This window comes from Mauremys reevesii, linkage group 6 (assembly GCF_016161935.1).
Source record: "Mauremys reevesii isolate NIE-2019 linkage group 6, ASM1616193v1, whole genome shotgun sequence".
Lineage (NCBI taxonomy): Eukaryota > Metazoa > Chordata > Testudines > Geoemydidae > Mauremys > Mauremys reevesii.
The window spans coordinates 129357246-129371297 of NC_052628.1; the positions used below are offsets into that span (position 1 = coordinate 129357246).

At 48.4% G+C, this 14052-nt stretch overlaps 1 protein-coding gene across 7 annotated transcripts in view; it reads right to left on the bottom strand.

The window, feature by feature from the left end:
- Nucleotides 1-14052, bottom strand: part of TSTD2 (thiosulfate sulfurtransferase like domain containing 2) — a 57528-nt gene that overhangs the window by 20201 nt on the left and 23275 nt on the right. For all 7 annotated transcript variants that reach the window (XM_039544475.1, XM_039544473.1, XM_039544469.1 and 4 more), the window contains exon 9: nucleotides 225-363. In XM_039544475.1, the coding sequence (XP_039400409.1) occupies nucleotides 225-363 (139 nt within the window). The remainder of the gene's footprint in view (nucleotides 1-224; nucleotides 364-14052) is intronic.

The window sequence follows — 14052 nt, forward strand, 5'->3', positions numbered from 1 at the left end:
TCCCTGGGTCACTGGCTGTCAGAAACGCCGTATTCGGGATGCATTCCATGGATTTTTAGCTGTCTTTCAAGCAATTCAGTAGCTGGAAACAAGGGAACAAGGCCGGCCAGCACCCCTGAGCCCAACCTGCTCTCTGCTGCAGGTGCTCCCCAGACCACAGTGTCCTAGAGGGCTCTGTGGTGACTGACAGCTCTCGCTCTGTGATGGAGACGTGACGGCCCTACCTGCAATGACATCTTCATTGGACGAGATGGTGTAACGCTGGTCAAACACAAACAGCTTCCCCCGGTAGAACCCATCAGGAAACTCTTCCAGGTACTTGTGGATGCCTCCCTTGAGCTGGTAAACCTCCCTGCATGCAGCCTGTTGAAAACAAAGCACAAACAGAAAACCTAGCTTACGCTGTCCCAGCCGGCTGTGCCAGACTGCCCAATGCACACACAGGGAACTAGACGCCTAGGAAACAGAGCAATATCCCGGTGACAGCCATAAGACCCATGTGCCCACGGTCTGTCCCTACTGGGTATTACTGTGGCTGCCAATATTGAATAGTGGCTGATTGACATGGGGCCAAAGGGCCACTGTTTCTGCAGTTAATGAAAGGTGTTTGTGGGCTGGATTCTGAAAGAAATCCAGATCAGCTCCAGGCCCAAGAGGACATGAGGTTGAAGAACGGTCGCTGCATTACACAGTAAAAGCTCTTAGGGCCAGATTTGCCCATTACTTACACCAGTTTTACACCAGTGTAATTCTAGGGACTTCAGTGGATTTCCTCTGGGTTTACACTGGTGTAAATGGATCAAGCCTCATATGTCCAGAGAAAGTGTATCTGGACTGATCCCTTGCTCTCTCTGGGCAGGGGATAAGGAATAGAGACGTGAGAGAGGGAGGATGGTCAGGCAGACTGGGCGCTAGACTAGGACCTGGGAGATCTAAACTCCATGTCCAGCTCTGCCACTGATCCATTCTGTCACCTCCGGCCAGTCACTTAATCTATCTAGTTCTGCAGTTCCCTGTCTGTGAAAGGGGGATAAGCCTTCCGAGCTTACCAGGAGTCTTGTGAGGATTAAACCTATGACTGTGAGGTGCTCTGATACTGGGGTGATGAGCGCATGGCACAGGGCAGCTGGCCCCGAAGGCAGTCAGCTCCCAGCCTACCTGTGCCAGGCTCTGCTGAAGAGGAGCCAGCCCAGACCCGTCTGGAAATAACCAACAGCCTAAGCAGCTGGGCAGTAGTTAATCAGTTAAGGAAAACCTAGGCCTTATGAAGGATGGTGTGGGCTCAGGCAGGAGAGAACACAGGCAGGAAATACCCAGGGCATGAACTCCTCAGGGGAGCTAGCTAGGCAGCTGCTCCCAGAGGGCTCTCCCTAGACAACAGACTTCGGGGGAGAGAAACAGGCCCCAGAACACAGAAAGAGAAAAGCTCTCAGTGGGAAAACTCAGGGGAGCTGGTGAGGGGGGTCACCGGGAAAGGAAACGTGCTCCTGAGTGGGAGAGGCTCTGAAAGGGAGGATGGATGTCTCTGTGAAACCTGATCCCAATGGAAGGACTTCACCAGGAAGCAGCAGGAGCCCCAGATCAGAGGAATTATATATTCTTCTGAGAAAGGGCTGTCACAGAATCGTAGGACTGGAAGGGACCTCGAGGGGTCATCTAGTCCAGTCCCCTGCACTCAAGGCAGGACTAAGTATTATCTAGACCATTCCTGACAGGTGTTTGTCTAACCTGCTCTTAAAAATCTCCAGTGATGGAGATTCCACAACCTCCCTAGGCAATTTATTCCAGTGCTTAACCTTCCTGACAGGAAGTTTTTCCTAATGTCCAACCTAAACCTCCCTGGCTGCAATTCAAGCCCATTGCTTCTTGTCCTGTCCTCAGAGGTTAAGAACAACAATTTTTCTCCCTCCTCCTTGTAACAACCTTTTATGTACTTGAAAACTTATCACGTCCCCTCTCAGTCTTCTCTTTTCCAGACTAAACAAAACCCTCCCCTCCCCCCATCTTCCCTCACAGGTCATGTTTTCTAGACCTTTAATCATTCTTGCTCTTCTCTGGACTTTCTCCAATTTGTCCACATCTTTCCTAAAATGTGGCACCCAGAACTGGACACAATACTCCACTTGAGGCCTAATCAGCATGGAGCAGAGCAGAAGAATTACTTCTTGTCTCTTGCTTACAACACTCCTGCTAATACATCCCAGAATGATGTTTGCATTTTTTGCAACAGCATTACACTGTTGACTCATCTTTAGTTTGTGATCCACTATTACCCCCAGATCCCTTTCCGCAGTGCTCCTTTCTAGGCAGTCATTTCCCATTGTGTGTGTGTGTAACTGATTGTTCCTTCCTAAATGGAGCACTTTGCATTTGTCCTTGTTGAATTTTATCCTATTTACTTCAGACCATTTCTCCAGTTTGTCCAGATCATTTTGAATTTTAATCCTATCCTCCAAAGCACTTGCAACTCTGCCCAGCTTGGTATCATCCACAAACGTTATAAGCGTACCCTCTATGCCATTATCTTAATCGCTGATGAAGATATTGAACAGAACCGGACCCAGAACCGATCCCTGCGGGACCCCACTCATTATGCCCTTCCAGCATGACTGTGAACCACTGATAACTACTCTCTGGGAACAGTTTTCCAACCAGTTTTGCACCCACCTTATAGTAGCTCCATCTAGATTGCATTTCCTTAGTTTATTTATGGCTTGACCTCTAGGGGGATGTAGACCCAACAGGAGAGAGATCCTACCCTGGCTCCAGAAGAGAGTTCCAGAGTGCAGAGAGTCTCGCTGGTACAGGACCTGGACATAAGCGGATTTTATGGACTAAGGTTTACACAGCCCCTTCCCCATCCAGGGAGGATGCTGGATGGAGGCCTGTTTGTGTAATATTCCACCTTTGGTTACATAAACTAGATGGGAGAGAAGCTAGCTCAGTGGTTTGAGCATTGGCCTACTAACCCGAGGGTTGTGAGCTCCATCCTTGAGGGGGCCATTTAGGGAACTGAGGTAAAAATCTGTCTGGGGATTGGCCCTGCTTTGAGCAGGGGGTTGGACTAGATGACCTCCTGAGGTCCCTTCCAACCCTGAGATTCTATGATGCGGCAGGGGCATTCTTCAAGGCACAGGAGCCAGCAAACAGAGCTGTTTGCAGCAGGAGTTTTGGTGAAGACTACGAGAGGCAGGCAGAGGATCAGACAGGCTAGTGAAGGGAGCGTGCAGTGCTTTGGGGTTTGTTGTGCTGTGGGTGGTGGTGTTTTGGTTTGTTTCCCAGATTTACAGGATTTAGGTGAGAAGGCTATGGCAGATACAGAGGCAGCAGTGGAAGACACACTGAAGATGACTGGATGCGGAAGCTGCGGCATGTACATGATCCTGGAGGGGGTACCTGAAAAGAGTTTTGTCTGCATGAAGTGTCGCCTGATAGAGCTGATGGAAGAAAAAGCCCGAGGACTGGAGATGCGGGTGGAAACTCTAGTTGAGTTTAGAAGGGGGTTCGAGCAGATGATGGAGCAAAGACCTGAGGAGTCTGAATGGAAAAAACTTAGACTTATAGATGGAAGCAGGACCAAAGAACTCTGAAGGGAGACTGCTGAGTGAGGAAAGTGGGCAGTGAAAGCATGTGACTAAGGCCTGGTCTACACTACGAGTTTATCTCGAATTTAGCAGCGTTAAACCGAATTAACCCTGCACCCGTCCACACAACGAAGCCCTTTATTTCGATATAAAGGGCTCTTAATATCGATATCTGTACTCCTCCCCGACGAGGGGAGTAGCGCTGAAATCTTATTGTCATTTCGAATTAAAGTTAGTGTGGCCGTAATTCGACGGTATTGGCCTCCGGGAGCTATCCCACAGTGCATCATTGTGACCGCTCTGGACAGCAATCTGAACATGGATGCATTGGCCAGGTAGACAGGAAAAGCCCCGCAAACTTTTGAATTTCATTTCCTGTTTGCCCAGCATGGAGAGGTGATCAGCACAGGTGACCATGCAGTCCCAGAATCAAAAAAGAGCTTCAGCATGGACCGTACGGGAGATACTGAATCTGATCTCTGTATGGGGAGATGAATCTGTTCTATCAGAACTCTGTTCCCATAGACGAAATGCCAAAACATTTGAAAAAAAATCTCCAAGGCTGTGAGAGACAGAGGCCACAACAGGGACTCGACACAGTGCTGCATGAAACTTAAGGAGCTGAGACAAGCGTACCAGAAAGCCAAAGAATGAAATGGACGCTCACGGAGGGAGGGGTGACTGACAACTGTAGCTATCCCACAGTTCCCGCACTCTCCAAAAACCATTTGAATTCTTGGCTGAGCTCCCAAAGCCTGAAGGGTCAAAAACATTGTCACGGGTAGTTCAGGGTATATGTCATCAGCCCCTCCCCCCCACCCAGTGAAAGCAAAGGGGAAAAAAACAATTTCTCGCCTTTTTTCAATGTTACCGTGTGTCTACTGGATGCCCCTTCCCTTCCCTTGCCTTGCGGATGGAAGACGGTACAGTAGGACTGGTATCCATCGTCGTCGTCCCATGGGTGCTCCTGGCTGGCCTCAGTGAGGTCGGCCGGGGGTGCCTGGGCAAAAATGGGAATGACTCCAGGTCATTCTCTTCTTTAAGTTTTGGCTAATGGAGATTCAGTCCTGCCTGGAATATCATAGCAGCTGGAGGCTTCTGCCTGAGGCTGCTCTCCCTAGTCAGCAGCACCACACGGTTGTGCCTACCCCTTGCTACCAGGGCTCACAATCAGATACTTAGACCTCTACATTTTGCTGCAAATAAAAAAATTAAGCTGCTGTTTAGAACTGTCCCCCAACATACATATGCTGGGACATTTTGTATTTTATCAGTGTCAACCAAAGGCCCACACACAAATGGAGATTCAGTCCTGCCTGTGCCTCTATCCTAGTGCTTGTCACAGATTCCCATTTTCAGCTATAGGCTGAGTAAGTGCAGGATGGTGGTTCACTCTACTTTGCTGTAAGCCAACCGCACTCCCCTCCCTCCTTTGATCTCTGCAATAAAGTCAGTGTTGTTATTCCTGCATTCTTTATTACTTCATCACACAAATGGGGGGATAACTGCCACGGTAGCCCAGCAGGGGTGGGGGAGAAGAGAAGCAACAGGTGGGGTTGTTGCAGGGGCACCCCCTAGAATGGCATGCAGCTCATCATTACTGCGGGATGTCTGGGGCTCTGACTCGGAGCAGCCGTTTGCCTCTCTGGTTCTTTAGTAGGCTTACCTGATATTCTAGGCAGGACTGACTCTCCATTAGACAAAACTTAAAGAAGAGAATGACCTGGGGAGTCATTCCCATTTTTGTCCATAAGCCCCCGACTGACCTCACCGAGGTCAGCCAGGAGCACCCATGACAGCAGCAGACGGTACAGTATGACTGGTAACAGTCATTGCCAATTTGCAAAGCAGCAGACGATACAGTAGAGCTGGTAACCGTCTTTGCTAACTTGCAAAAGGCAAGGGGATGCTGCTGTGTAGCACTGCAGTACTGCGTCTGTTAGCAACATCCAGCAGACATACGGTGACAGTGAAAAAAGGCTGAACGGGCTCCATGGTTGCCGTCCTATGGCGTCTGCCCAAGCAATCCAGGGAAAAGGGAGTGAAATGATTGTCTGCCGTTGCTTTCACGGAGGGAGGATTGACTGACGACATTTACCCATAACCACCCGTGACAAATTTTTGGCCCCATCAGGCATTGGGATCTCAACCCAGAATTCCAATGGGAGAAGCAAAAGAAAGCCGGCCAGAAAGGAGAAATATAGCTCAGGAACAGGTTTGCAGAGTTGGAAAAGAATGCATGACAAGATATGGTGCACAGACATGGGGGCAGTGGTGCTATAAGGAGGGGAGGGCTATAGGATATATGGCCACTGGAGCATTCTCATGGGAGAGGTTCTTTCTCTCGGGACTTCACTCACCTGAGTAAAATAGAAATAGACTATGATGAGGGCTGCACTGATTGATAGAGAGCTTTAAACTAGGAATTTTGGGAGATGGTTGGGAGATGTCTAGGTAATATCCATGCCGTTTAAACAGGCAGGAGCAGGAGAAGGAGAATGGGGAGGAGGAGGAAGGGTAGTGTAGATATAATTCTAATAGGTGATACTGGCAGTAGAATGTGTCTGGCTAGTAAGTAAAGAATGTCAGCAAACAGCAACAGCAGATTAAGATGTGTACACTAATGCGAGAGGACTAGGTGTAAAAATGGAGGGACTAACTGCTACTGGTGCAGGAAGTGAAACGGATATTATAGGATAAACAAAACATGGTGGAAGTAGTAGTGACTGGAGAGTACAGGTATTTGAAAGGCTGTGCTGTTTAGAAGAAGAAAAATAAAAGGCAAAGGTGGTGGAGTAGCATTGTATATCAATGATGAGGTTAACTAAAGAAATAAGTGATGGAATGGATAAGACAGAGTCTGTCTGGGCAAAAATCACATTGGGGAAGAAAGCTACTAGAGCCTCCCCTGAGATAGTGCTTGGGGTGTGCTACAGACCACCAGGATCTGATCTGGATATGGACAGAGACCTCTTTAATGTTTTTAATGAAGTAAATATTAATAGGAATTGTGTGATCATGAGAGACTTTAACTTCCCAGATATAGACTGGAGGACAAGTGCTAGTAATAATAATAGGGCTCAGATTTTCCTGGATGCGATAGCTGATGGATTCCTTCACCAAATAGTTGAAGAACCAACAAGAGAGGATGCCATTTTAGATTTGGTTTTGGTGAGTAGTGAAGACCTCATAGAAGAAATGGTTGTAGGGGACAACCTTGGTTCGAGTGATCATAGAATATAAGGGTTGGAAGAGATCCCTCTGAGCAGAGGTACGCTAAGTGCTGCAGTAGGGGGACTGCGCTGGTGAGTATCTGAGTGTCTGTTGGGGGGGCAGTTTGGCAGTTTGACTGTGTGCTTGATTGTTTGATTGCTTGTTTGACCAGTGTGACCTGCGAGTGCTTTGTTCCAGCTGGGCCTGACTGTTATAAAAAGGCAGTCAGCTGCGAACCAGCTGAGCAGTGAACAGCAGAGAGGCAAACAGAAGGAGTTTGCCTGGGAGTTCGCCTGGGGAGAGCCTACTGAGGCCCCCCCTCGCAGGTTCCTCTGAGTAGCGTCTGCCACAAGTAAGGAAGCTCTTAGAAGGAAGAGACCATGGATGCTGAGCGATCTGCCGTTGTGACCTGCACAGGATGCGCCATGTTTGTCTTCCTTCCACAGGATAGAAGCGACTTTGTCTGTACAAAGTGCAAGCTGATCTCCATCTTGGAAGAGAAGATTCAAGGTCTGGAGAAACGAATAACAACCCTGCGTTCCATAAAAGAAAATGAGGATTTCCTGGATAGACGTCAGGATCAGCTCCAGCGGGCACAATGTTCTGAAGATTCAGAGCAGGCTACGCAGAGGGGACAGAAGGCCAGCGAGGATAAGTGGTGGCATGTGACTTCCAGAAGGGGAAAGAGTACCAGAAACATCCATGTACCAGAAACACAGATACAGGTGAGCAACCGTTTTCATGTTCTCTCCGCAGGTACTAGTGCAGAGGGTGGAGTGGAGGATACATCTGAGGGAACAGAGCAGAAGGAGACTCCACTGATTGGAAGGCATGAGATGCACCATCCTAGGGATGGGGGTTCCACGACCACCACTCCCAAGAGGAGGAGGAGGAGGGTGGTGGTGGTTGGGGACTCTCGCCTGAGGGGGACTGAGTCATCTATCTGCCGCCCTGACCGGGAAAACCGAGAGGTGTGCTGCTTGCCAGGGGCTAGGATTCACGATGTGACGGAGAGACTGCCGAGACTCATCAAGCCCTCGGATCGCTACCCCTTCCTGCTTCTCCACGTGGGCACCAATGATACTGCCAAGAATGACCTTGAGCATATCACTGCAGACTACGTGGCTCTGGGAAGAAGGATAAAGGAGTTTGAGACGCAAGTGGTGTTCTTGTCTATCCTCCCTGTGGCAGGAAAAGGCCAGGGTAGAGACCGTCGAATCGTGGAAGTCAATGAATGGCTACGCAGATGGTGTCGGAGAGAAGGGTTTGGATTCTTTGACCATGGGATGGTCTTCCAAGAAGGAGGAGTGCTAGGCAGAGACGGGCTCCACCTCACGAAGAGAGGGAAGAGCATCTTTGCAAGCAGGCTGGCTAACCTAGTGAGGAGGGCTTTAAACTAGGTTCACCGGGGGAAGGAGACCAAAGCCCCGAGGTAAGTGGGGAAGTGGGATACTGGGAGGAAGCACAAGCAGGAGACTGCAAGAGGGGAGGACTCCTGTCTCAGACCGAGAAAGCGGGACAATCAGCGTGTTATCTTAAGTGCCTATACACAAATGCAAGAAGCCTGGGGAACAAGCAGGGAGAACTAGAAGTCCTGGCACAGTCAAGGAATTATTATGTAATTGGAATAACTGAGACTTGGTGGGATGACTCACATGACTGGAGCACTGTCATGGATGGATATAAACTGTTCAGGAAGGACAGGCAGGGCAGAAAAGGTGGGGGAGTTGCGTTGTATGTAAGAGAGCAGTATGACTGCTCAGAGCTCCAGTATGAAACTGCAGAAAAACCTGAGAGTCTCTGGATTAAATTTAGAAGTATGAACAACAAGGGTAATGTCGTGGTGGGAGTCTGCTACAGACCACCAGACCAGGGGGATGAGGTGGACGAGGCTTTCTTCCAGCAACTAACAGAAGTTGCTAGATCACAGACCTTGGTTCTCATGGGTGACTTTAATCACCCCGATATCTGCTGGGAGAGCAATACAGCAGTGCACAGACAATCCAGGAAGTTTCTGGAAAGTGTAGGGGACAATTTCCTGGTGCAAGTGCTGGAGGAACCAACTAGGGGAAAAGCTCTTCTTGACCTGCTGCTCACAAACAGGGAAGAAATAGTAGAGGAAGCAATAGTGGATGGGAACCCGGGAGGCAGTGACCATGAGATGGTCGAGTTCAGGATCCTGACACAAGGAAGAAAGGTGAGCAGTAGAACAGAGACCCTGGACTTCAGAAAAGCAGACTTCGACTCCCTCAGGGAACTGATGGACAAGGTCCCCTGGGAGAATAACATGACGGGGAAAGGAGTCGAGGAAAGCTGGCTGTATTTTAAAGAAACCTTATTGAGGTTGCAGGAACAAACCATCCCGATGTGTAGGAAGAAAAGTAAATATGGCAGGCAACCAGCTTGGCTCAACAGTGAAATCCTTGCTCGTCTTAAACACAAAAAAACAGCTTATAAGAAGTGGAAGATTGGACAAATAACCAGGGAGGAGTATAAAAGTATTGCTCAGGCATGCAGGAGTGAAATTAGGAAGGCCAAATCACACTTGGAGTTGCAGCTAGCCGGAGATGTTAGGAGTAACAAGAAGGGTTTCTTCAGGTATGTTAGTAACAAGAAGAAAGTCAAGGAAAGTGTGGGCCTCTTGCTGAATGAGGGAGGGAACCTAGTGACAGAGGATGTGGAGAAAGCTAGTGTACTCAATGCTTTTTTTGCCTCTGTCTTCACAGACAAGGTCAGCTCCCAGACAGCTGCACTCTGCAGCACAGTATGGGGAGGAGGTGACCAGCTCTCTGTGGGGAAAGAAGTAGTTCGGGACTATTTAGAAAAGCTGGACGAGCACAAGTCCATGGGTCCGGATGCGCTGCATCCGAGGGTGCTAAAGGAGTTGGCCAATGAGATTGCAGAGCCATTGGCCATTATCTTTGAAAAATCATGGCGATTGGGGGAGATGACTGGAAAAAGGCTAATGTAGTGCCCATCTTTAAAAAAGGGAAGAAGGAAGATCCAGGGAACTACAGGCCAGTCAGTCTCACCTCAGTCCCTGGAAAAATCATGGAACAGGTCCTCAAGGAATCAATCCTGAACCACTTAAAGGAGGGGAAAGTGATCAGGAACAGTCAGCATGGATTCACCAAGGGCAAGTCATGCCTGACTAACCTAATTGCCTTCTATGATGAGATAACCGGCTCTGTGGATGAGGGGAAAGCAGTGGATGTGCTATTTCTGGACTTTAGCAAAGCTTTTGATACAGTCTCCCACAGTATTCTTGCCAGCAAGTTAAATAAGTATGGGCTGGATGAATGGACGGTAAGGTGGATAGAAAACTGGCTAGAGGGTCGGGCTCAACGGGTAGTGATCAATGGTTCCATGTCTAGTTGGCAGCCGGTATCAAGTGGAGTGCCCCAAGGGTCGGTGCTGGGGCCGGTTTTATTCAATATCTTCATTAACGATCTGGAGGATGGTGTGGACTGCACCCTTAGCAAGTTTGCAGATGACACTAAACTGGGAGGAGTGGTTGATACACTGGAAGGTAGGGATAGGATACAGAGGGACCTAGACAAATTAGAGGATTGGGCCAAAAGAAATATGATGAGGTTCAACAAGGACAAGTGCAGAGTCCTGCACTTAGGACAGAAGAATCCCATGCACTGCTACAGACTAGGGACCGAATGGCTGGGCAGCAATTCTGCAAAAAAGGACCTAGGGGTTACGGTGGACGAAAAGCTGAATATGAGTCAACAGTGTGCCCTTGTTGCCAAGAAGACTAATGGCATTTTGGGTTGTATAAGTAGGGGCATTTCCAGCAGATCGAGGATGTGATCATTCCCTCTATTCAGCACTGGTGAGGCCTCATTTGGAGTACTGTGTCCAGTTTTGGGCCCCACACTACAAGAAGGATGTGGATAAATTGGAGAGAGTCCAGCGGAGGGCAACAAAAATGATTAGGGGGCTGGAGCACATGACTTATGAGGAGAGGCTGAGGGAACTGGGATTGTTTAGTCTGCAGAAGAGAAGAATGAGGGGGGATTTGATAGCTGCTTTCAACTACCTGAAAGGGGGTTTCAAAGAGGATGGATCTAGACTGTTCTCAGTGGTAGAAGATGACAGAACAAGGAGTAATGGTCTCAAGTTGCTGAGGGGGAGGTTTAGGTTGGACATTAGGAAAAACTTTTTCACTAGTAGGGTGGTGAAGCACTGGAATGGGTTACCTAGGGAGGTGGTGGAATCTCCTTCCTTAGAGGTTTTTAAGGTCAGGCTTGACAAAGCCCTGGCTGAGATGATTTAGTTGGGTTTGGTCCTGCTTTGAGCAGGGGGTTGGACTAGATACCTCCTGAGGTCCCTTCCAACCCTGAGATTCTATGATTCTATGAAGAGACCTCAGGAGGTCATCTAGTGCAACCCCCTGCTCAAAGCAGGACCAATCCCCAGACAGATTTTTGCCCCAGATCCCTAAATGGCCCTGTAGTGGGGCAGACTGCCCCACTCCCTGTGAGAATGGGCTGTGGCAGGCCAGGGCGCCGGCTCAGACAGGGAGCCAATCAGAAAAGGGCTTATGGGGAGCCAATCAGGGCCCAGTTTGGAGACAGCCAATCAGGGCCAGGCTCAGACATATATAAAGGCTGTGCAGGAAGGGAGCAGTCAGTCTGTCCCTGGCCTTTGAGAGGGGAAGGTCAGTCTCCAAGGGAGGAGACTAGCACCGCGGACAGCACAGAGCTGGCCAGGCTCGGGGAGACTAGGGAGCTTGAACCCGGAGCCTGCCAGGCTGCAGGCCCTGAAGGGAAGGGCCTAGTGGGTGCAAGGGGCCGTAGGGGAAGCGGCCCAGGGAAGCAGACAGATGAGGGGAGAGAAGAACAGCGAGGCTGACGCCAGAGGGTCCCTGGGCCGGGACCCAGAGTAGTGGGCAGGCCTGGGTCCCCCCCTTCACTCCTTGCAGTACACCCAGCCAATGGCTGTAGGGAGCGGCCATTATACTATGCCAGATCCCTGACAAGAGGGATTGGACTCAGAGGGCAGTTGGACATAGTGGCTGGGGTGTGGGACTGCTGATCACCGACCCCCGAAAGTGGGTGCAGATGGACTAAGGGGCACTGCCGGAGGGCAGTGGCCTCGAAGAGGACGCCGCCAAGCAGGGAGCAATGCGGGTCCAGAGACAGCAACGGAGGGTAGAACGATGGACAGGACACCACCAGGAGGGGGCGCTTCACTGGACAGAGCTAATTCCCAGAGTCACCAACAGGAGGCGTCAGGTGGTGAGTCTCAACCCATTACAGCCCCCCTCAAGGACTGAACTCACAACCCTGGGTTTAGCAGGCCAATGCTCAAACCACTGAGCTAATTCCGTTTAAACTAAATGGAAGGATAAACAAAAATAGATCTGGGACTAGGGGTTTTTATTTCAAAAGGGCTAACTTTAAAGAATTAAGGAAATTAGTTAGGGAAGTGGATTGGACTGAAGAACTTGGGGATCTAAAGATAGAGGAGGCCTGGAATTACTTCAAGTCAAAGTTGCAGAAACTATCAGAAGCCTGCATCCCAAGAAAGGGGAAAAAATTCATAGGCGGGAGTTGTAGTCCAGGCTAGATGAGCAAGCATCTCAGAGAGGTGATTAAGAAAAAGCAGAAAGCCTACAGGGAGTGGGAGATGGGAGGGATTAGCAAGGAAAGCTACCTTATTGAGGTCAGAACATGTAGGGATAAAGTGAGAAAGGCCAAAAGCCATGTAGAGTTGGACCTTGCAAGAGAATTAAAACCAATAGTAAAAGGTTCTATAGCCATATAAATAAGAAGAAAACAAAGAAAGAAGAAGTGGGACCGCTAAACACTGAGGATGGAGTGGAGTTTAAAGATAATCTAGGCATGGCCCAATATCTAAACAAATACTTTGTCTCAGTCTTTAATGACAAGCTTAGGGATAATGGTAGGATGACAAATGGGAATGAGGATATGGAGGTAGATATTACCACATCTGAGGTAGAAGCCAAACTCAAACAGCTTAATGGGACAAAATCGGGGGGCCCAGATAATCTTCATCCAAGAATATTAAAGGAACTGGCACATGAAATTGCAAACCCATTAGCAAGAATTTTTAATGAATCTGTAAACTCAGGGGTTGTACCATATGACTGGAGAACTGCTAACATAGTTCCTATCTTTAAGAAAGGGAAAAAAGTGATCCAGGCAACTACAGGCCTATTAGTTTGACATCTGTAGTATGCAAGGTTTTGGAAAAAATTTTGAAGGAGAAAGTAGTTAAGGACATTGAGCTCAACGGTAATTGGGACAAATTACAACATGGTTTCACAAAAGGTAGATCGTGCCAAACCAGCCTGATCTCCTTCTTTGAGAAGGTAACAGATTTTTTAGACAAAGGAAACACAGTGGATCTAATTTACCTCAATTTCAGTAAGGCATTTGACACGGTTCCACATGAGGTATTAGCAGCTAAACTGGAAAAGATGGGGATCAATATGAAAATTGAAAGGTGGATAAGGAACTGGTTAAAGGGGAGACTACAATGGGTCATACTGAAAGGTGAACTGTCAGGCTGGAGGGAGGTTACTAATGGAGTTCTTCAGGGATCGGTTTTGGGACCAATCTTTTTATTACTGACCTTGGCAGAAAAAGTGGGAATGTGCTAATAAAGTTTGCGGATGACACAAAGCTGGGAGGTATTGCTAACAGAGAAGGACCGGGATATCGTACAGGAAGATTTGGATGACCTTGTAAACTGGAGTAATAGTAATAGGATGAAATTTAATAGTGAAAAGTGCAAGGTCATGCATTTAGGGATTAATAACAAGAATTATTGTTATAAGATGGGGACGCATCAGTTGGAAATAACAGAGGAGGAGAAGGACCTCAGAGTATTGGTTGATCACAGGATGACTATGAGCTGCTGCGGTCTTGGGATGCATCAGGAGAGGTATTTCCAGTAGAGATAAGGTGGTGTTAGTACCGTTATACAAGGCACTGGTGAGACCTCATCTGGAATACTGTGTGCAGTTCTGGTCTCCCATGTTTAAGAAGGATGAATTCAAACTGGAACAGGTTCAGAGAAGGGCTACTAGGATGATTTGAGGAATGGAAAACCTGTCTTATGAAAGGAGACTCAAAGAGCTTGGCTTGTTTAGCCTAACCAAAAGAAGGCTGAGGGGAGATATGATTGCTCTCTATAAATATATCAGAGGAATAAATACTAGGAAGAGAGAGGAATTATTTAAACTCAGTACCAATGTGGACACAAGACCAAATGGATA